At 37.4% G+C, this 24,325-nt stretch overlaps 1 protein-coding gene across 1 annotated transcript in view; it reads left to right on the top strand.

The window, feature by feature from the left end:
• Positions 1-24,325, top strand: part of LOC150092755 (choline/ethanolamine kinase-like) — a 188,496-nt gene that overhangs the window by 63,182 nt on the left and 100,989 nt on the right. Inside the window, exon 4 of the mRNA XM_090414392.1 lies at positions 631-750. Within this exon, the coding sequence (XP_090270518.1) occupies positions 631-750 (120 nt within the window). The remainder of the gene's footprint in view (positions 1-630; positions 751-24,325) is intronic.

The raw sequence follows: 24,325 nt of genomic DNA, 5'->3' as shown, positions 1-24,325 counted from the left end.
GTACATGAGTATACAGTGCTTTACAGAAGCACTGTATACTCATGTTTCATTATTTATTACAGTATTGTACACAGTAATAATTTTATGTTATAATTTATGTTAAAATAGGCATAGAGAGATTTCTGACTAATGTCCATTTCTTACAATGGGATTGTCAAACAGAATTGAACCCATTATAACACAAAGTCTTTTGACTACACTGTAATAATAATAATAATAATAATACCAACTATGAAAACAACAACAACAACTGTGTGTGTTTTCTGATTGATTTGCTTGCAGGGCTAAATTAACTCATCTTAAACTGAAAAGCTTTTATAAAAAATCTTAAAAGTTCTTATATCCTCACAGGATTCAAACCATTGATTTAAAAAAAAAAAAAAAAAAAGTCTTTTGCTAAAATAAAATGAGCTGTGATATCATTATGACAAATTTAATGTTGATTTATTTTTCACAAATGCTGGCAATGTCTGCAGTTATTTAGAAATTAATATAACAGTGCAATCCAGCTAAATACCCATTTGACCATAAGTTTACTTTAGCAGATTGGTTAACTTCTTAAACTATTTAAATGCTTAATTTAAGACATATTTAATTATTAACTAAAAATACGAGAAAATATTTTTTCAGGTGGGGACGTACCTTTCAAAGTGATATACATACCTGTATGGTTAATCTGCCTCCAAAGTATCAAATATTAGCTTCAAAACTGTTAGATATTAATTATGAAGAGGAACTTGAGTGGTTAAGGTAAGTATTAAACTTACTGTAAAATGAAATTCTCATGAAGCTCAGGACCATCATCGACAAATTATTCTTGTGAAAAAAGAGGTTTCTTGCTCTCTCTCTCTATCTCACTTAAGAAAGTTATCATAATGTCAGAATAGGGACTTTGATGATTATTCATAAGCAACATCGCAGGGAAAAAAAATTTAGTGAGTTACTAACATTTCAATGAATTTCCAACCAGCTGAATTTTGAATACCAGTAGCAGGGCCGGCGCTACCGCATGGGCAAACTGGGCATTTGACCAGGGAAGCAAATTTTCATAAATTTATACAAAATTTTCAGGTGTATTTTTTTTTTTTTAATATTTTGTTCCTCATCTGCACTCACGTTCACAATCATGCAGATTGTGAATAACACAGAAAATAATGAACAGTGAAAATATTGTAGTAATGTAAGTGAAATTAAAATATTTTAAATAAAATTAAAATTTAAAAACACTGGAAAATTTCTTCCCACTTCTAATAGGTAAGGCATTTCAAAAAAAAAAAAAAAATTTTTTTTTTTTTCATTTTATGTAGGGAGGATAAGGAGCATCAAATGCTTGTCTTGCAACGGGTGGCATAAACTCTACTGCCGCCACTGACCAGTAGCATTGATTGAACAACAATGACTCAAGGACTGATCCTTGAGGAACACCACAAGTCAACTTAAATCTGGCAGATTCACACCCACACTATACCACTTATTTGATATGTCTGTCAACCATCCACTATCTAAGTGAAAGCATTTATATTGCAATCCCATATGATCCAGTTATGCAACAGCTTTTTATCTGGTATCTATCAAATGCCTTATCAAAATCCAACATTATCATAGTGTATCCATTCTGTTTATCCAACTCGGCTGTAACATTGTTATCGCCTTGCAGAGTATAGATTGTCTGTTTACCCATTTCTCAATGCAAGTTGTTACTAACTTCTCTAAAATCTTCACCACCACACCAGAGATACTGATAGGTCAGTAATTAGCATCTTTAAAGATCATATTTATGAAGAATTTTAGCTATCCTTTCATTTGCTCTGAATATATATGGCCAGGAATAGTTTTATTATTATTATTAACATCTGACTTCCATGGAGTCATCATGGGAGGTACACACTATCACACACAAAACTCATCCAACTGCACCTTAAACTGATTTACAGTCATCATCATTTGACTAGGTTCAGAATACTGAATGAGTTTACTTCTTATCTTAACAGAATATCTCCTAGGACAGTGGTGGTGAACCTTTATATGTGCGCATGCCAAAAAATTTGCAAATTGGATTGCTGAGTGGCAGCACGTGCCAAAAATTTATCAATCGACTTGCTGACATGCCAGGCAGTTTTTAATAGGGGAAAATTAATAGAAAATTAATCTAACTTAATTAATTTATTTATAACTTTATAATATACATATTTATTTATAATATTTCATAAATAATATATAATTTTATAAATAATATTTTATTTTATTTATAATATTTATTTATATATAAATTTATATTATTCAGTGTAAAATTGATTATTGTAATATTAACTGATTTTAATGACGTTGGTTTAAAAAAAAAAAGCAATAGTGAGAAAAATATTTATGCATTGTAACTCACCATAGAAGTCAGCTGAGCAGGGGAAGCACCAGAAGGATGTCGACTTGGACTTGTCGGTGAAATGCTTACTGTATTTACTCGAAGATAACTTGTCCTCACATATAACTTTCACCCTTGATTTTACTTCATGAAAAAATACATTAAAAAGTTTTGCATGTATCACGAACAAAAAAAAATGTTTGAACATTGGAACTATTTTCACTTGGTTACACTATAAATTATCTATTTAGTTTAATCCTTTATCCAAGTGTAAGCAAACAAAGTTTGCGCCTGAAGTATCTTCAGAACTGGGGCAACTCGTGGCAAGGGTGGACTGACTTCACATCACTTGCCTTAGTATCCCATAATGCAAAGCACATCTCCTTGAGGACATGTATAATGCTATGCATTATGGGAAGGATCACCACCCAGACCCGTTTCGACCTTTATTGAGGTCTCTTCAGTGGGAGCCAGACCCAGAAGTGATACCAAGGTTGAAGTAATGCAGAAGTCATATTTTCCTATACCAGTTGCCAAAAGGTGTCACGTTTTTTATGAAATTACTCTGGATTAGAGAAAGATGTTGGAAGTTTATTCACTTGGTTATATTTTTATGCATTAGTCTAAAAGACTCCTTTTAGACTAATACATTTATTCCAGCAATCATTATCCAGTCCCTGTAGTAGTTCTCAGTAAGATCTGCAAAATACTCCTCTACGGCTGCAAGCACTTCTTGATTTGAAGAAAAACGTTGACCAGCGAGGAAGAGTTTTAGTTTTGAGAAGAGATAGAAGTCAGAGGGAGCCAAATTTGGGGAATATGGTGGATGTTCCAACAATTCATAATGCAGATTCCTTAATTTTCCGATTGCCAACACACCGTTGTGGGCAGGCGCATTGTCCTTATGAAAGATGATTTTTTTCTTCTGCAAACCGGATCTTTTCTCACGAATTTTTTCATCTAGTCTGGTTAAAAGATCGGAATAAAATTCCCCGGTTATTGTATTACCCTTTTCAAGATAATTAATAAACAAAATGCCTTTGGCATCCCAAAACACCGAAGCCATGACCTTATCTTCTTTGGCGCTGAACAACTGGCTTCTGTCTGCTGTTTTGACTGCTGTTTGGATTCTGGTGTGTAATAGTGAATTCAAGTCTCATCTATATTAATAAATTGACGCATAAAATCAGTTTTATTCTTGCTAAAACACTCCAAGCACTGTTCAGAGATTTTCATGTGAGTGCATTTTTGATCTGCGCGGAACCCATCACGCGCAAAGCTTTTTCATTTGCAATTCTTCATGCAAAATATATCTTACACGTTCTTTTGAAATGCCTATAGTCTCGGCAATTTCACGCTCTTTGACTTGCCGGGTCATCTAATATATCGTGCAGTTGATCAATGATTTCTGGTGTTGTTACACTTTTTGACGTCCTTCACGTGGATCATCTTCAAGGCTGGTAAGGCCATGGTTAAACTCAGCAGCCCATTTCTTGACACATTCGCTGCCAACTACGAGTATACTCGTATGTCGATTTACCGACTTCCTATGCCAAACACGAGCTAACCCTTAGTATAATTCCCTTAATTTGGACCCTTGGATTCTGAATAAAGTGGAGAGCACGTCTGGGGGCTTGATAGAAGGGAAATAATTTCAACTAAAATATAGTATATTATGTATGTGCCTCAGAAGCCATCTACGAAATACTCGTATGTCGATTATGAACCTCCTATGCCAAGCGCGAGCTAATCCATAGCTCGCGCTTGGATTATACTATGGATTAGCTTGGACTAGCTAATCCATAGTATAACACGTAATTTGTAAATCAATTTAAAACTGATAAAAATCAATAAAAATAATAAAATGAAATCAATAAAATAAAAACCAATTTATTCAAATTACTAATGATACACTTTAAAACAATTTTCCATGCACAATGGTGGTTTTTCCTGGCAAACAGGACAATAATAAGTTTCGCGTCGTTGTTTGTTTCGTGTACATACTCGGTATGGCTTTGTCGGCGAATATTTTTTTCTGTAGGTGGTAAAATTTCCAAATAATGAAGATCCCGAATCCTGCTGATGATCTGTGATGCTGTAAGCTTATCCATTCCAATAAAAACTGAGATAAATTGATCTCTAAATTTTAACACAGTCATTGCGTTTCCAGTAATTATATTATAAAATTTATGTGCATTTTGAATGTATATATCAAGAATGCATATTGCCAATTTCTTTGGTCATCTAATTGTCTTTTGTAAGGGGGAATAGTAAGAAAGCATTTGATCAGAAAGATTGATGCCTGAGATACCCAAATTATAGTCCCTAACGATATTTGGTTTTAATCGAATTTTACAATTCCGATTTTTTGCTTCAACCATTTAAAATTTGTGCATATTTGAAATGGAAAGAACTTCCCTCTTATCCTTCCATTTCGATGATGAATTCATTAAATTCATCATCGCTCATATTAGCATAAACTTCTAATTCTTTATCAGTAAGTTTTCTTTTACTGGTCATGGCGAAACTCAAGATTTTTAGAGACTAGACACAATAAACACATTCGTCAGTGCATGTAATATACGGGTGGGGATGATACGAGATTACTTGTAGTTGACGTATGAAACAAAATTCTGTCTGATAAGCCGGCTACGAGATTACTCGTATGGACCTTGAAGACGCGAAAGCGCTTGGCGTGCGGGAACATTCTGGCGTTAAACCTTGTTTTGCAAAGAATTTTATAACTGCACGATACTCAATTTTATTCATTTCAAGGGATACAGGCAACACTTTTGCTTCAAACAGTAGTATAAAACAAACTGCTTGATAGAATGACTTAAAATTTCACATGGATGTTTATATGACAGATGTACCAACTTAGAAAAAAAAAACATCTTGCCGATAGTGTTTCCATTATGGTTGAGGCCGAGAACTTTTCAGACCAACCACGTATTTAATTTAATCCTTTATCCAAGTGTAAGCAAACAAAGTTTGCGCCTGAAGTATCTTCAGGACTGAGGCAACTCAGGGCAAAGGTAGAGTGACTTCACATCACTTGCCTTAGTATCCATAATAGAAAGCATATTTCCTTGCAGACATGTATAATGCTATGCATTATGGGAAAGGTCACTACTCAAACTGGTTTTGACCTTTATTGAGGTCTCTTCAGTGCGAGCCAAACCCAGAGGTGATACCAAGGTAGAAGTAATGCATACGTCATATTTTTATGCCTTATTATTAAATAACTCTGGATTAGAGAAAGATGTTGGAAGTGTGACACATTTTGGCAACTGGTAAAGGAAAATATGACTTCTACATTACTTCAACCTTGGTATCATCTCTGGGTCAAGCTCCCACTGAAGAGACCTTAATAAAGGTCGAAACCGGTCTGGGTAGCGACCCTTTCCATTATGCATAGTATTATACATGTTTGCAAGGAGATGTGCTTTGCATTATGGGATACTAAGGCAAGTGATGTGAAGTCAGTCTATCTTTGCTACGAGTTGCCCCAGTCCTGAAGATACATCAGGTGCAAAATTTGTTTGCATACACTTGGATAAAGGATTAAACTAATTATATAATTTAATATTTGAACATGTTTACATCGAGGCGATAGTAATTCGCTCCCCGAGGTTAACAACATGCCCTCCCCAACAGCCATTATACTGCAGATGCAAGAAAAAGTTATTGTATCCCTGAATGAGGTACAGAGTCTTTTGCAGTCTGTGTAATATATTTCTCAACAAATAGCACAAATACAGATAGCTGGAATAAAAACGGAGCTAACTAATAAATCACATGTCCCCTCTCACAGAAACTATGCTGTATAAACCTAAGCAAAACCATATGTTGCATCAGAAACACAGTATCTAACTAAAAACTATTGTCCAATTTTTCGATTACATGAAATAAGTGTTTGTTTTATTGCATTTGAAATTCTCTATGTCATTATGACAGATCACAAAGGCTAACTTCAAATAAAATTCTACCCCGAATTGAAACTTGCTATATAATGTGTATGTGAGTTCATCTGCCAGCTCAAATAAGCAGCAATAAAATTCAACCAAGGGTTGAAATTTTGTGCGAGTTGAGCCTGCCGGTAATGAGAAGTTCCATCGGAACGATAAACGACACCCCTTCATGAATGTGTTACAACTAAGAAATATATAGTGATTGTTGTTATGACAGTTTCAGATGTTACGGAATTTGGTTGAAGAGAATAAGCATTTCAACTCACGAATTGTCGGCTGCCTTTGTCTTTGGGTAGCGATTTCACCAATCATATGCACGTCTTCATAGCTGCTCTCTTGTGTAAAACAAAATTTAACTTGTATGTATTGTAACAATTAAAAAAAGTTGAATAATTTATAAGCGTATAAAAGGATATCACCTGAAAATTGTTGACATGACAGCAAAATTCTCGGGCGTGCCATAAGTAAGCCATCTATATCCTAGGATATATTTCATACAACTAGAAGATAATAAAACTCTTCCATTTCTAGAATAATTCATTTCCATCTAAAGCCAAAACAGGTTAACCTATACAGCATATTGGAATGCTCTAATCACAGGCAGCAAACCACAATCCAGCATTGAAACAAAATGTTATCAAATCTTTAAGGAATACAATGTATGCACAGCAAAATGATGAAAGGAAGATAAACCAAGAGCTAAAGACTTAATGAATATCATAATAAAAAATGGTTTATAAGCAAAAGTAGCAGATAAAACCCAAGCTGCGATTCAACAACCAAGAAAATTGTAACTATATGCGAGGTGCTACCCTAAAAGTTCATGGAATTTGAATAGCATGCATGAATCAATTGTAGTACAGCCTTTTATCACTCACTATAAAGGACAAGCAGTAAACAGCCAGCAAACTGAGAGGCTGAGTTCTTGGGTTGCATGCATTTTTGTAACATCATATTTTAGTGATTTGCTGATTTTCTTCTCCAATGAAATGGTGGATTTTAAGGAGCAAAGAATCTGCATCAACCTCTAAAACTGCTGTAAAAATCTACTGAATGCTTAAGAAAGCATTTGGCGATAATGCTATGAACCAATCCAAAACTTTTTTGTGGTACAAACGTTTCAAGGGTGAACAAACATCTGTTGATGACAATGAAAGTTTCCAGATGACTGTTCACAAGCACAACACTGAAAACATCACAAAAGTGCATGAGGCTATCCTTGCAAATCATAGGCAAACTATCCATGATGTTTATGAGATCATAGGGATATTATACAGGACCGTTCAATGCATTTTATCGGATGCTTTGAACATGAGATGCATTGCTGGCTTCCAAAAACACAACAATCACCTCTCCCATCTGTTTGATTCCCCTCCCCACATACAAAACTATTTCCTGTTTTGTATGTGGGGCAGAATGCCCCTAGACAAGGCAGAATATCAGGAAGTGCTCAACACAGTAACATTTAAATACTTCCAAGAATGTATGAATCATGAAAAAAAAAAAACACTGGGATTGCTGTTTACATGCCTAAGGGGACTACTTTAAAGGAGATAGTGAAAACTACAAGTTAGGGTAAAGTAATTTCTTTTTATGGTCAAATTCCCCAAGATTTTGAGACGGCACCTTACAGGAACGCTGGCAATCTGTTCCACTAATCTCTAAACAGGATTAGTGGAACAGAACAGGGCAAGTATTTACAAGATATACTGGCCCTGTTGTATGTGTTATAATCCCACCGTTGGCATGGATGCTTGTGATTGTCTGTGGAAATACCAGTGGTGATGGTCGGCGATAGATGGCGTTGGTGTAGTTGCGTGGTTGGTATAGTTGGTGGATTGTGAGTGGTGGAGACAGAGTTGTAGAGCAGATGCCCTCCCTCAATGAGTCTTTGAACTCCCTGGAGGTGGCAAATAATAATAATTAGTGAACTGGAAAACAAAAGTTTAATGTCAATATACTGCCTGTTAAAAGAATATCGAAAGCAATCCGAGAAATTTAAGATATCATCATTATCAAATTCCTGCCATGTACCCTCAAGGGGTGTACAGGATATGACAGTACAACATGAAAAAATTACATCATTACTAACTTCCTATCTACAATTTTCCTCCAAATTAGTCTGTTACTTGTCAAGACGCCAACATTATCAGATCTTATATTTCTATCGTCTAAGGTACTTTGTACCGTATCAATCCACCTATATCTTGGTTTTCCTCTGGGTCGTTTTCCTGCCAACCTGGCAGAGAACACTTGTTTTGCTAATCTTTCCTCTCCGTTCTATTTAAGTGACCATACCACCTGAGATTAGCTGTGCTAACGCATTCCTGGATGCTGACAATGTCAAGTCCTTTCCTAATATCCTCATTTTTAATATGATATTGCCATTGATGCCATCTGTTCACACCTCGAATCTTTCTCAGGAATCTCATATCTGCGGTCTCTAGTCTTTGGTCAAGTGTTTTACTTCTGACCCAGCTCTCAGATCCATAAGTTAAAACTGGTTTGAACACTGTCTTGTATACAGCTAATTTAGTGTTCCGACTCATTTCTCTCTTATTCCATATGAATTTATTATAACAAACCATTGTGAGGTCAAAAGATTAATCACAAAAGGATAAACTTGACAAGCAACATAAAGAATTCATATATTACTTGCTAAGCATATGGAATCAGTATGTTTTACCCTGATTTATTTAACTATTTTCATTCTGTTTTACATTTATGTACATTACATTTTATTTAAAGGCCTGCCTTCAAACTCAAACCTGCTAATTATTACACTTTATTTCATCTTATATTTTTACTAATATATATGATTTTTTTGTTTTCTTTTTTCTCCTTGATCATTTTCAAATCTTGATCAATTCTGTTTCTTGCTTATGGGAAGTAGTTATCCAAAAAGACTAATACATAGTAAATATAATGAACTTTCTGTCATTGTAATATATCTATGAAAACATATTAATTGAAAGAAATAATGTCATAATTTGCACATTTATTTATTAGTGTCTGGTCTTCCATCTTCTTGTGTGTGTAAATCAATCAAAATTATGTCTATTTTTTGCCAGATCATCAAAAAAATTAAAAGAATATATTTTTAGTTTGCTGTAGAATTTTAATAATTAGTCTAGGTGTGCCATGTTATGAAAAAGGTTGAACATCACTGTAATAGATTAATTATTAATAGGAGTCACTTCCATCTAAATGTGAATTTTTTATATGATTTAAAATTGTTATCTTAAGTGCTTACCCTGATAGTTATGACAATGGTAGAGTGACAATTATTATATTCTTACAATATACAATAATATAACATAATTAATTAATACAATAATATTATTCAAATGCTTATCATATAATAATATATTATTGACAAATAAATAATTGCACTAATGCCATTATTCCCTATAGACAAGGCCGTTTTAGTCCTAACTTTTGGAGATTGAGGGCGCAGTTCAATCTCCACCAGTAGCCAATCAAAGATAGCTGTTCCAAGACTATCACTAATTATAAATAATATTATAATTCTAGAACTAGATATGTGGCTTGTGAGGGGGGGGGGGGGGTTCATGTGTGCATAAAATGCAGCCAGTGGGATTAATTAAATGCATTAGATATATCAATATCTGACCTTGTTGCTCCAGGAACGGGAAATGAATATAGGAAGACAAATAGTGTGATAGGAGAGAATGAAGAAAAAAATATGAATGAGAAAATAATAGTTGATAGTACTGAAGGCGTGGGTCACTGTGAACATTTAGGAGATGGGTTTGTTTGGGAGAGTGAATTTCGATTAAGAGTGACTGACCTGGAGAGGGAGATGGATGAGCTGAAAGAGCAGGTGGAATGTCTTGTGAATGAGAGGAGAATTATGAAAGATGAGATTAGGAGAATGGAAGAGATAAACACAAGGCGAATCAGAGTAGGGGAGAGAGAGAGTTTTGAGAATGATAGAAGAGGAGAGAATGGAAACAGCAGGAGAGAGGGGTATGGGAGTGTGCTAGAAGAGGAGAGAATGGAAACAGTAGTTGGAATGAGAGAGAGGCATGCGAGTGCTAGAAGAGATAATGGAAACAGTAGGAGAAATGGAATGAGAGAGAGGTATAGGAGTGCTAGAAGAGGAGAAAATGGAAACAGTAGGAAAGAGAGGTATGGGAATGCTAGAAGAGGAGAGAATGGAAACAGTAGGCAAGAGGAAAGGAGAGAGAGAGAGGTATGTGAATGCTAGAAGAGAGAATAGGAGCAGTAGAGAAGAGGGGATGAGAGAGACGTATGGGAATGAAAGAAGCGCAGAGAATGGAAACAACAGGAGAGAGGGAATGGTAAGAGGTATAATGTATGGGAACGCAATGATCCGTGGTGTTCAAGATAGGATGCATGAGGAGTGTTTGCCAGGAGGAATGATAGAAAGAGTGGCTTTGGCAATTAAGAGAGGTGAAAGGGGGAATGAGATGATTGTGATGGTAGGAACAAATGACTTGAGTGGTAATGTAAGTCGGGTAGCAAGAGATATGAGATTTTTGCTTGAGGCTGTACAGAAGAAGACAGAAAGAGGAACGATAGTCTGCATGTTGCCTAGGAATGATAATGACGAGCTGAGCAGAAGAGCGGTAATAATGAATGGCATAATAACTAAAATGTGTGACAAGAGAGGACTGGAATATGTTGATGCTTGGAGTGCATTTGAGGACAGAGAGGAATTGTATGCAAGAGACTGCTTACATTTGAATGAGGAAAGACATAGGCATCAGCAGAGATTGCTGTTCTGAACGAGTCACTGTGTCCCAGGGAGGATGGTAGAAGGGGTGGCCTCTTGTGGAAATGGATACTTGGGAGAAGAGGGACAACATCAGGTAACATTGAGCCCAGTGGAGTCTAGAGGGGATAATGCTGAGTATAGAAACAATGGTATTTATATGCTTTATACTAATGCCAGGAGTATCTAGAATAAGGGAGAGGAATTGGTGGCTCAGATGGCATCAGCCTGGCCAAAAATTATTGGGATCACTGAGACGTGGTTGACAGAAGAGGATATAATAACAAGAATAGAAGTTGCTGGGTATAGCATTTTTTGGCAGGATAAGAAGCGAAAGCATGGTGGTGGAGTACTGCTTATGATAAGTGATGGCCTCTGTCCTTTAAGAGTGGAGGCTTTGGAAGGCACTGACACTAATGATTTTTAAAGCATATAGTGTGAGGTAGAGGTGGGCAGGGACAGGATATTTAGTGGTATGTTGCTACAGACCCAGGAGCACAGAAGGTGGGGACCAGGAGATGTTTAGACAGTTGAGTTTGGCAAGTACAAGAAGAATGATTGCTATGGGAGATTTTAACTACAGTAGTATAAATTGGAGAGAGGAAGATGCATGTAGCAATAAGGGAATAAGAGGTTCAAGAGTCTTGGATTTGGTTATAGCATCAGAAGAGTTGATAATAACTTAGGTGACATCTCTCCCACCAGTTGGAAATGTGACCATATGGTTTTGACTTGGAAAATGAATAGACATACAGGAGTATCAAGGAAACGGGAACGTATGTGGAATTATACGGAATGTGATTATAACAGTCTAAGATGTCAACTTGGGGAAGTTTCACGGAGGGAGGAATTGGAAGGCTGGGATATCATTAGTGTGTGGGAAATTGTGAAAGAATATTTGTTAGCAGCAATGGTAAGGTGTATACCACGAGTGAAGAAGAGGATACAATTTGGAGTAAAGTGGATGACAAACAATATTAAGCAGGAATTGTATGTGAAAAAGAGGCTATGGAAGAGATATAAGGAGACAGGTGAAGAGAAGATGCATGAAGAATATAAGAAACAGGCCAAAAGAGTGACTAGTGCGGTAAGGAAAGCGAAACTGGAATATGAGAGGAGATTGGCCCCTAAGATCCAAAGAAAATCCTAGGGAATTTTTTAGCTATGTGGCCAGTAGGAGGAGAAATGACTGTGGAAGAATGATATTGCGGGATAAAAATGGGAATAGAGTCACCGATGCAGAGAACATAGTGGATTTGTTCAATGAACACTTTATTGGAGTATTTCATCCTGGAGAAGTCAGTTTTAATACTAGAGGGATAGGGCAGGTTCGAGGTTTAGAGGTACTGATATCCAGAGTACTCTGGATATCAGTAAAGATGAGGGACTGGATGGTATTTCACCACGAGTTTTGAGAGAATGTGCTAAAGAACTGACAGCTCCTTTGACCTGGCTTTTCAATGAAAGTCTGCTATGGGAAAGGTGCCAATGGAATGGAAGGAAGGTAAGATAGTGCCATTGCATAAGGATGGTAACAGACTGGAAGTGTCTAATTATAGGCCAGTTTGTGTGTCATCAGTAGTTGTTAAGATCTTGGAGAAAGTAGTGAGGGACGGTATACAGCATTGGGCAGATGAGGGTAATGTTATCTGTTGAGAGTCAACATGGATTTGTGAAGGGGCACACTTGTTTTAGTAATATGCTAGCCTTTTATAATAAAGTTACAAGAGCATTAGATGAGGGAAAGGCATATACTGCCATTTTCTTAGACTTAGCGAAAGCATTTGACAGGGTGCCATATCATAAGCTGATATTTAAGTTGCAGCACTTGGGTCTGGATGTCAGATCAGTCAACTGGATTCAGGATTGGCTATCTGATAGGTATCAGAGAGTTGTGTATGGTGGGACAGTTTCAAGGAGGCAGAGGGTTACAAGTGGGGTCCCACAGTGCTCAGTACTGGGACCTATATTGTTTAACCTTTATATCAATGACATTGTCAGTGGATTGCAAGGGGATATTCAGTTGTTTGCAGATGATGCGAAGCTGGGAAGGATTATTAGTAATAGTGCAGATGTGGTAGCCCTGCAACAGGATTTGAATAAGCTAGATAGATGGGCAAATGAATGGGGTATCGGTTTAATGCAGCAAAATGTAAGGGCTTGAGGTTTGGGAAACATCGATGGGACACTGCATACTCTATGGGAGGAGTATGCAGTGTCTACTGGAGGAAGTAGGGGAGACAAGAGATCTGGGGTTGATGATTGATAGAAACCTAAAATTTAGGGGGAATATTGCAAAGGTGGTGAAGGTAACACAGAGGATTGCTGAAATAATGAGAAGGACACTGACCTGCAGAGATAAAAGGGTTATCATTCCGTTGTATGTCTCTGATCAGACCACACTTAGAGTATTGTTCTCAGATTTGGTCCCCAGGATTTGAAGGGGATAAATTAACTGTGGAAAGGATACAAAGGCAGATAACAAAGATGGTTTCAGGATTGTACCATGTTAGTTATGAGGATCGGCTGAGGGAATGTGGACTGCAGAGTTTGGGAGATAGAAGAAGGAGAGGTGATATGATTGAGACTTTTAAACTGTTGAGATGTGGTTACAGGGTTGACACAGGGGAGAGTTCTTTCGCTTGGTTGAACAGCGGGAAGGAGTGATGACAAGAGGCCATCCCTGGAAGTTACGAAAGGAAACTATTTGCAAGAGGGTGAAGAGTGGTTTCTTTGCATGGAGAGTGGTTGAATCATGGAATGCATTGCCTGATGGAGTGGTGAGAGCAAGAAAATTAAATGAGTTTAAGGAGTGGTATGATCGACTTTGTTTCTCAGGGAGGGGCCCCTTCCCTCGATGAGTCTTGATAGACTGTGTTTCTTAGGTAGGACTTCCCACAATGAGTCTTTTGACTCCATGGAGGCCTGAATAATAATAATAATTCGGAGATATTAGAAGACCTGTTTGAGAAGTATATTACAGTCTCCAATATAGATAGGTGTTACTGGGAATGAGGATTATAGAAAATACTTAACTTTAAAGGTGAAATTTACACAGCCAAATGAAATCTCTATAGTCTTGGGTGGACTGATCTCAGATAGTCTTGACATTGTAGAGATGGAGAAGTACAGAATTGACATCCTAGGAACCAGATCTGTCTCCTGGCCACCACCACCCACTGTGCAACACATATACTCTGTCTTACTTCTGCTCAGTCTCATACCTCTCTCTTCCAGTACTTTTCTCCAACTTTCCAGTTTAGTTCCTGCTTCTTCTCTTGAATCTGCTCACAGCAAGATGTCATCTGCATACAACATTGTCCAAGGCGCATCCTCTCTCACCTCCTCTGTTACCACCTCCATCACAATGTTAAACAGAAACGGACTTAATGCTGACCCTTGATGCAAGCCAACTGTTACTTGAAAACTTTCTGTCTGTCCCAGACAGGTCCGAACACTTGTTTTCACATTTCTGTACATCTCCCGCACCAACCTAACATATTTCTCCGGAACCTTCCTCTCCCTCAGACACCTCCAGACTTCTTGCCTTGGCACTCTATCTTATGCTTTCTCCAGATCAATAAATGCCAGATGTAGCTCCCGTTGTTTCTCTCGAAACTTTTCCATCATCTGTCATAACCCAAAGATAGGATTTGTTGTTGATCGACGAGGCATGAAGCCAAATTGTTCCTTTGCAATCTCCATCTCCTTCCTTAATCTTCCATCAAGAACCCTTTCTAGGATTTTCATTGTGTGGGACATCAACTTTATTCCTCTGTAATTTTTACAGTCTTGTGCATCCCCTTTACCCTTGTAGATGGGGACAAGAGTACTCTCCCTCCATTCCTCAGGTATATTTTCCTGTTGGCAAACTTTCACGAACAGGTCCCACAGCAGGTCAATTCCCTCTTCCCCCAGTGCCTTCCATGCCTCCACTGGAATCCTGTCGGGGTCCACCGATTTTCCATTCCTCATCCTCTTCATGGCCTCCGTCACTTCCACTCTACTGATGTTCTGCACTATCCCCTCAGAAGGCTGCCCATCTTCTCTGTGAGTCCTTGCATTTCCCTCATTAAAAAGTCCCTCAAAGTATATTCTCCATCTGTTTCTTATGTCCACATCCCTCCATAATACTCTTCCTTCAGCATCTTTGATCTGCCTCACATGTAAGATGTCCTTTGCTGCTTTATTTCTACATTTTGCTAGTTGGTAAATTTTTCTCTGCCCTTCCTTTTTTCTAATTAATTGATGATACAGATCTTGATATGCCATGGCCTTCGCCTGTGTCACAACTCTCTTCGCTAGGATGAAATGTATAAGAAAATAAAGTCTGTTCACCCTAAAAATAGTTGGAATAAGTGAGACATGGTTGGATGAGGACAACACCCTGAGAGGAATAGAGATAGAAGGGTATGATGTGTTTTGTGAGGATAGAAAGGGTAAAAAGGGAGGGGGGGGAGTGCTATTGATGATAGAGGAAAGAGTTATAGAGAAATAGTGCTAGAGGTTTTGAGTAAGCATGGTGTGAGATAGAGGTGAATAGAATGAAATGCTTGGTTGGATGGTATAGACCTAGTAATGTGGATGGTAGCGACTATGAAATGTATAATCAAATTTGCCAAGCAAATAAGAAAAGGGTGACCATTATGGGCGATTTTAATCTTGGCAGTATAGACTGGGATGCTGAGATGGCAAATGGAAGTAAAGAAAATGAGTTTCTTGAGTTTTTGAGGGACGACTACCTCCGGCAGTATGTAACAGAGGACACACGAGGATTGAGACTCTTGGATTTGATCATGTCATTATAAATAAAGTATCAAATCACCCTCCAGTTAGTGAGAATGATCATGAAGTGATTATGAAGAGCTCAGGAGACAGCTTGCATGTAGAATGGAATAAGGAGTTAGCTGGAAAAGAGATCAATGCAGCTTGAGATTTTCAAGAACAATCTACTAGAAGCAATATCTAAATGTATTCCAAGGGTCAGAAGGTTAAATAAGGTAGGTGTGAAATGGATGAATGAAGAGATTAAGCATGTGATACATTACCACTTCTCATATGGAGACAGCATAAGTGAAGTGGTAATAACCTATTCCTTGAGGATTACAAAGACCAGACAAGGTGGGTGACTTGGTTGATAAGGGTAGCAAAGTGAGGTATGGGCAGCAGTTAGCTAATGAAGTCAAAATGAATCCTAGGGAGTTCTTTCGATTCATTCATTCTGTAGCCAGCAAAAAAAGAATGATTATGGAAGGATGACACTGATTTGAGAAAATAGTATAAGGAGAACTTCTGTAGAAGATATAGTAGAGGTACTTAATAAGCAGTTCATAAAGGTCTTTCATTCTTGTGAATGTGAAATCATGGCGAGATTGAGAGCAGTTGATGATGGGAAGGAGCGACTGACTGTAAGTGAGCAAGAGGTGTATGGGAAATTGAGCAAACTTGATGTTAATAAGGCCAGGGAGTTGCCGACATATTTTTTTAATATGAATCTTACACTAGGTTGAGTTCCAAAGAAGTGGAAGGAGGGAAAGATCGTGGCGCTTCATAAGGGAGGTGATAGAACTCAAGCATCAAATTATAAGCCTATCTGTGTCAGGTGTTGTGGTTAAGTTGTTGGAGAAGCTGGGGAGAACTAGGATCCAGAAATAGAGAGGTTACGTTTCCATTGTATAAGGCCTTGATCAGGCCTCACATGGATTATTGTGCTCAGATTTGGTCACTGGGTTTTTCATGATGACAAGGATATATTGCAAAGAGTCCATAAAAGATTCACAAAGGTAGTCAGTGGTCTTTGGAATGTGGGGTATGAGGACAGATTGAGAGAATGTAAGTTGCAGAGCCTTGTGAATAGGGAAGAGGGGGAGGGGATATGATTGAGACATGTAAGCTAGTCAGGGTTGTTATCAGGTTGACATGGAAGAAATTTTTCCCAGAATGGGAGAGGGGAGCAGAACAAAGGGCCATCGCTGAAACCTGTATTAGGAGGGTGTGAACAAAATAGTGAGGAGTAGGTTCTTTGCATGGAGAGAGGTTGGTAAGTGGAATGCATTGCCTGAGTGTGTTGTGAGTGTAGACACATCGAATCAGTTTAAGGTACGGTTGGATGACCGTTGTTTGCAATAATGTGTGTGTGTGTGTGTGTTGGATGAGCAATGCATGCAATAGTGTAACCTCCCATGATGAGTCTCTGACTCCATGGAGGTCGAATATTAATAATAATAATAAATAGTTTGACAACAATGGTATTATCTTTGATGGACAGCATGGATTTGCAAAAGGGGATCATGTTTTAGTAATCTACTTACTTATTACAATACGATGATGGCTTCCTTGGACAGAGGAGAGGAATACACAGTAATATACTTAGATTTTGCAAAGCCTTTTGATAGATTACTGCATGATAACTTGATAGTCAAACTAGAGTGGATGGGGTTGGACATTAGATTAGTTACTGCATTGGATCGGAGACTGGCTATCTGATAGGTATCAGCAAGTTGTATATGGGGGTGAGCAATATTCCAGAAGAGGTAAGTCACTAGAGTGTACCTCAGGGGTCTGTTTTAGAGCAATTACTGTTTAACTTGTATGTTAATGATATTGGCAAAGATTTGGATGGAGATATTCAGTTGTTTGCAGATGATGCAAAGTTGGGATGAACTATGAGGAGTAGAGAAGATGTTGTGGTCTTACAAGAAGACTTGAACAAATTGAGCGAATGGGCATGGAAATGGGGACGCGAGTTGAATGTTGTAAAATGTAAGGTTTTAAAATTTGGGAAACAAAGATGGGATGTAGAATTTATGCATAGGGGATATATTGTTGGAGATGGAGGAAATAAGAAAACTTGTAGTGATAGTAGATAAGGATCTGAAATTTAGGGGACACATTCCCAAAATTGTGAGGACAACACAAAGACTTATGGGAATGATGCAGAGGACACTGACACTTGTAGAAGTAGGAATATTCTTGTTCCATTGTATAAGGCTTTGATGACTACATATGGACTACTGTGCACAGATTTGGTTACCTGGGTTTCAAAAGGACAAAGAGATGTTGGAAAGGGTCCAGAGGCGGCTGACAGAGGTAGTTTCTGATCTCTGGAATGTCAAATACGAGGAAAGGTTGAGAAGATGCAATTTACAGAGTCTAGTGATAAGAGGAAGATATGATAGAGACCTACAAGTTATTAAGGGGTTGTTATAGGATCAACGTTGGAGAGGTTCTACAGGAAAACAGTTGGAGATCAGGGGAGAAACACAGGTCATTCCTGGAAGCTGTATGAGAAGGGTGTGAGCAGAGGATTGAGAAGCAGGTTTTTTTTGCATTCAGAGTTGTGAATGATTGGAATACCTTTCCTGAAAGTGTGGTGTCTGCAGAAAATATGAGTATGTTTAAGGCATGGTATGACGAGCTGTGTGTATGATTAAAAGGACCTCCTAGAAGAGGCTTTGACGCCATGGGTCTTGGGGTAATAATAATAATGTATAAATCCATATATGACAGGACACTTTTTTTTTTTTTTTTATTAAACTTTAAAGGTTCATCCTACCAATGTGTCATTTATGGTGGTTTATGTGGTTTAGGCCTGATGAAGAGAGTGTGGAGTTCTATGACAAAAACCTACAAACTGTTTTGGACTGCCTGACAAATAAAGATGTTCTCTTCATTTAGGAGACTTCAACACAAAAGTGGAAAAGAGTATGACATTAGCTCCGAATGTAGTAGAATACAATGCCTGTGGAATTTGCCCATGCTAACAGATTAGTTATTACAATATGTGTTTCTAGAAGTACCTGTGACATACCTATACTTACACATCAAACAATGATAGGTCACACTACCAAATTATTACATTCTTGCACTCCAGCGGCGGAAGATAATCTGCTTCTGATCTGCACACTTGTCCTGGGGAAGACTATGGCACAGACCATAAACTAATAAGAGTCAGAATAAGACAGAGATTTCAAAATCTTCAAAGTCAGTCCCATCTCATGAGATGTCAGTTTCGTGGGATGTAATTTACACTGGATTTAAATCCCCCGAAGGGTTTAGAGAAGAAATTCTAAAAAAAGGTTTAGAGATGATCTTTTGAAGACTGATGAGGGGGAACACACTTGAAATGCTCTGGGAAGGAGTCATTGTTATAATACAGGATGTGCAGCCAAGAAGCATTTAGTCTTATAATTAGAAGACCAATAGACTCATGGATCTCAGAATCAGCAGATTACACAGAGAAATAAAAAAAACACAGCAGACAGGACAAGAACAAATATCATTCTAAGAAAAGTAAAAAGATAGAATTCCAGATGAGGATGCACAATTACAAAATTACATGTTTGGGTTAGTTTGCAATCTTAAGCACAAGTTTTACCCAAATTGAATGTTATCAGAAACAGGAATCGAACAGTACTAACAGAAGAACATGAGATTAAAAACAGATGTAAAGAATACTGTGAGGAACTGTACAGAAGAGAGGATGAAGAAAAATTTGAAGAGATTCCCCCACTATTCAGGAGAATCTTGAGATGAAGATGAAACTACTTCCACTTAAGCATGAGACTAAATGAGCAGGTAAAGGGCTTAATAACAATAAGGTCCCAAATGTAGCTGTAATCTAGGTAGAGTAAATTAAGATCATGGGGGATAGAGGGATGAAGAGGTAATAAGGATATGATAGACAGGATTGTGGCCTAGAAAATGCAAAAATCAGTATCAATACTGCACAAGGAGAGATATGAAGGACCATGAGAACTATAAAACTATTAGTTTAATTTCTCATGCAAGCAAGATTATACTAAACATTATTCTGAACAGGATGGCAGCCAAAGTCAAGGCTGACATGCGTCGACTTTGGCTGCAGGCAGGTTTTCAGGAAAGTCAAGAACACCAGTGATCAGATTGTTTGCTTTAAACAAATCATTGAGAAGTATAGAGTTTAGGCCTCCTTTAGTAATGTGCTTCATGGAGTAGTCAAAAGCTTTACTGTGTTCAGTATGTGAAATTGTAACAGATAATGAAAGTAATGTGTTTTCCTCGACACATTATTAGGTTGATAGCTAATTTGTACAGTGAGCAAGAGTCTACAATAAGAACAGATGCAATCAGCTGATTAGCTACAAGTAGGCAAGAGAGTTAAGAAAGGATATCTCTTGGTCCTTGTCTGTTCGGTATATATCTATGTTGAGGATATAATGTGTGTGTGTGTGTGTGTGTGTGTGTGTGTGTGTGTAGCACTGGATGAGATGGAAACAGGAATTAGGATAAGGCATATGGTTAGCAATCTGAGGCACACTGAAGATACAGTTCTCCTCTGTAATGACAGAGAACTAGGAAATCCATGAAAGAGTTAATGAGATCAGAAAGAACAGAGGACTTAAATTCAACCCTAGAAAAACAAAGATTATGGTTCTTGAAGGAAATATAGACAGAGAAAGCCCCAAGAAACAAGTGTACATTAATGGAGAAGTAATTAAAGAAATCAGCAAATTTGTGTACCTAGAATCTATTACCAATGTGAAGAATTACTTTTCCAAAAATATTAGTTAGATTAGAAATGGAGAGAACAATCATCAGAGACTTAAAAGATTTAGGATCTAGATGGACATATTTATCATTACACAAACAAACCTGGAGATTCTGGATGCAGCCTGATTTTCAGCAGCTACTTATGGATGTGAAACTTAGAACTGAAAGAAGTTTGATAGAAAAAGGAAAACTGCTTCTGAAATGTGGTATTACAAGAGACTGCTGAAAAGGAAGACAAATGGATGGAAGAAATATCCTGAAAGAACTTATTATCCAGTTCTTTCAGGATATTAATCCTGAATTATTTCAGGACAATAATACAGTAATAGAGGGTAAAGTTCCTGGAATAAGGGTAAGAGGTAGATCATTAAGATGGATAGATGGTATGTGAATGACTACTCTTAAGAGAGCAGAAGTCCCAAGAAAAGCCTACAATGGGACCATCTGGAGAGAATTCATGTCGCACATCACCGAGACTTGGAGTGACCATATGGTATCTGTGATGTTCAATGAAATATGGATGGTCTAAAGTGATGAATTTATTTACCAACCATAAATTACAATAATTGGATTTGTTGTATATACTCCAAATGTATCACATTTAATGTATATACTCTGATATATGATTCAAGAATAATATATACAGTATTCTTATTGCATATGACTCAGCCATATACAGAAATTTCCCTGCTATAGTGCAATTCATATATAAACAGAAATGTGCAATTTCAACGGAATTGCATTTCTCATTACACTGTAAAGCCTCTTTGGTCAATAATAATAATAATTATTATTATTTAACACCTCCCTCCAGAGAGTCCAAAGACTCATCAAAGACACTTGCTCTACAGCTTTGCCTCTACCACGCAATCCACCAACTACCGCACTACGCCATCGACCACCACTACCACTAGTATTTCCACAGACAATTACAAATATCCATGCCCATCGCGGAGTTCGAATAGATATACTAACCACTCGGTTATGTCTAACATAAAGGTATGTTAGATATGCTAACAACTCGGCCAACCAGAAGGCATATATAAAAATAATAATATAAAAAAAACTTTACAGACCACAAAAGTTGACATAATAATAATATTCAGCCTGAGAAGTCTCGTGAATGAAAAAACAATGGAAAAGAAAAAAGGTCTTTGTAACAGGGATCCAAAAATCATAGATGAAAAAGAGAATGCCTATAAAAAAGGGTTAAGCACAAACAAAATAGAAGATGAAATTGAATATAGACACAAAACAGCAATAGCAAAAAAAACTGAAACACATAAAAGACATAAGAGTTCAATGGAACAATATTGAAAATAATATTAATAAACCTCCAACACAAACATATAAATTTATAAGACACATGAATTGTGTCTTATAAACTTAGAGAATCGATCATGATCAATACCATACCTTTGGAGGACTGGCTTATACAATAAAGAATTATGGACAATTGATGACAACCCACTCTCAGTACTATTATCTGCAAATAATTGAACAGACTCCTTTACTAAAATAAATTTAGTTTAATCCTTTATCCAAGTGTGTGCAAACAAAGTTTGCGCCTGAAAGTATCTTCAGGACTGGGGTAAAGTGGTACAACATCGGGCGACTCCTTGCAAAGGTGGAGCAAGCTACCAAAACTCCTATCTCAGTATCTCCCATAATGCAAAATACATCTCCTTGCAGATGTGTATAATGTTATGCATTAAGGGAAGGGCCACTACCCAGACTCAATAAATGCCCTTTATTGAGGTCTCTTCAGTGGGAGCCAGGCCCAAGTGGCGATACCAGGCAGAAGCATTAGCAAGGTCATCTCCTCCTACAAATGGCGTGCCACCTTTTTATTAAATTACTCTGGATTTAGAGAAAGATGTTGAAAGTTTATTTTTCACTTGGTCAGACTATAATAAATTTAGTTTAATCGTTTATCCAAGTGTGTGCAAACAAAGTTTGCACCTGAAAGTATCTTCAGGACTTCAAGGACCAAGTGAAAAATAAACTTTCAACATCTTTCTCTAAATCCAGAGTAATTTAATAAAAAAGTGGCATACCATTTGGCAGCTCCTATAGGAGGAGATGACCTTGCTAATGCTTCTACCTGGTATCTCCACTTGGGCCTGGCTCCCACTGAACAGACCTCAATAAAGGGCATTTATTGAGTCTGGGTAGTGGCCCTTCCCTTAATGCATAGCATTATACACATCTGCAAGGAGATGTGTTTTGCATTATGGGAGATACTGAGATAGGAGTGTTGGTAGCTTGCTCCACCTTTGCAAGGAGTTGCCCGATGTTGTACCACTTTACCCCAGTCCTGAAGATACTTTCAGGTGCAAACTTTGTTTTCACACACTTGGATAAAGGATTAAACTAAATTTATTATAGTCTGACCAAGTGAAAAATAAACTTTCAACAGACTCCTTTACCCTTGAAGAATTAGATTCAACACTTAAACAATGCAAGAACCACAGAAGCCCAGTAGAAGATGGCATCAATATGGAACTTTTCAAATGCTCTGAAGACAGCTTCAGACACAACCTTCTACAATTCATGAATAAGATTCTAAATGGCAAATTCCCATCAGAAAACTTGCAAAATGCTATTTTCGTCCCACTTCAAAAGAGGCAATATAATGAATGTAAAACTATAGAGGCATTAGCCTTTTAAACACCCGACATAGAATATATTCAAGTCTCTTAAAGTCTATATTAACTAAACATTATGAAAATATTTTTGGAGAGGGAAAAAACCGGTTTCCACAAAGGCAGATCCTGCAATGACACCATTTTCACTCTTAAGTTCCTGAGAGAAAAAAGAAGCGAATTCAATTTAGAGACACATATATTATTCATTGATTATAAAAAAAGCTTCTGATAAAGTCAATCATAATAAGCTACTGGAAATTTTAAGAGATGACAACATTCCTAACCAGTTAATTAAAGCAATTTTCAATATATATAAAATTGACCAAATTAAAATAAAGATACCCCACACAAAAATCTGAATCACAGAATATAAACGCAGGTGACCAAGAAAGATGTAGTCTATCGCCACTCCTTTTTAATATCTATATTAATAATATTATAAGAGAGTGGAGGGAAACAACCAGTTTCAGCATTCACATAAATGATTACAGCAACATCGATACAATTTTATTTGCTGACAATCCGGGTTCTAATTAAAGATAAAGAATATTCACTACAGCAAGCAGCCTTTTCATTAAATGAAATAGCAAAAATATACAATATGGAAATCTCCACTTCCAAAACCAATTAAAAGCAAAATTTTTTATTTTTATTGTTATTATTCAGGCCTCCATGGAGTCAAAAGATTCACTATGGGAGGTCCTTCCTAGGAAACACAAAGTCTATCAAGACTCTTTGCGGCAGGTCCCTCCTAAGAAACACAAAGTATCATACCACTCCTCAAACTCACTAACCTTTCTCGCTCTCACCAGTCTATCAGGCAATGCATTCCACGGTTCAACCACTCTCCATGCAAAGAAACCACTCCTCACCCTCTTGCTCACAGCTTCCTTTCGTAACTTCCAGGGATGGCAACTTGTCATCACTCCTTCCTGCTGTTCAACCAAGCGAAAGAACTCCCCAGTGTCAACCCTGTAACCACCTCTCAACAGTTTAAAAGTCTCAATCATATCAACTCTCCTTCTTCTATCTACCAAACTCTGCAGTCCACATTCCC

This window comes from Typopeltis vanoorti, chromosome 25 (assembly GCF_054136105.1).
Source record: "Typopeltis vanoorti isolate ZY-2024b chromosome 25, IOZ_Tvanoo_1.0, whole genome shotgun sequence".
NCBI classification, from domain to species: Eukaryota; Metazoa; Arthropoda; class Arachnida; order Uropygi; family Thelyphonidae; genus Typopeltis; species Typopeltis vanoorti.
The sequence above is the reverse complement of the archived record's forward strand: the minus strand, read 5'-3'. Positions and strand labels throughout refer to the sequence as shown.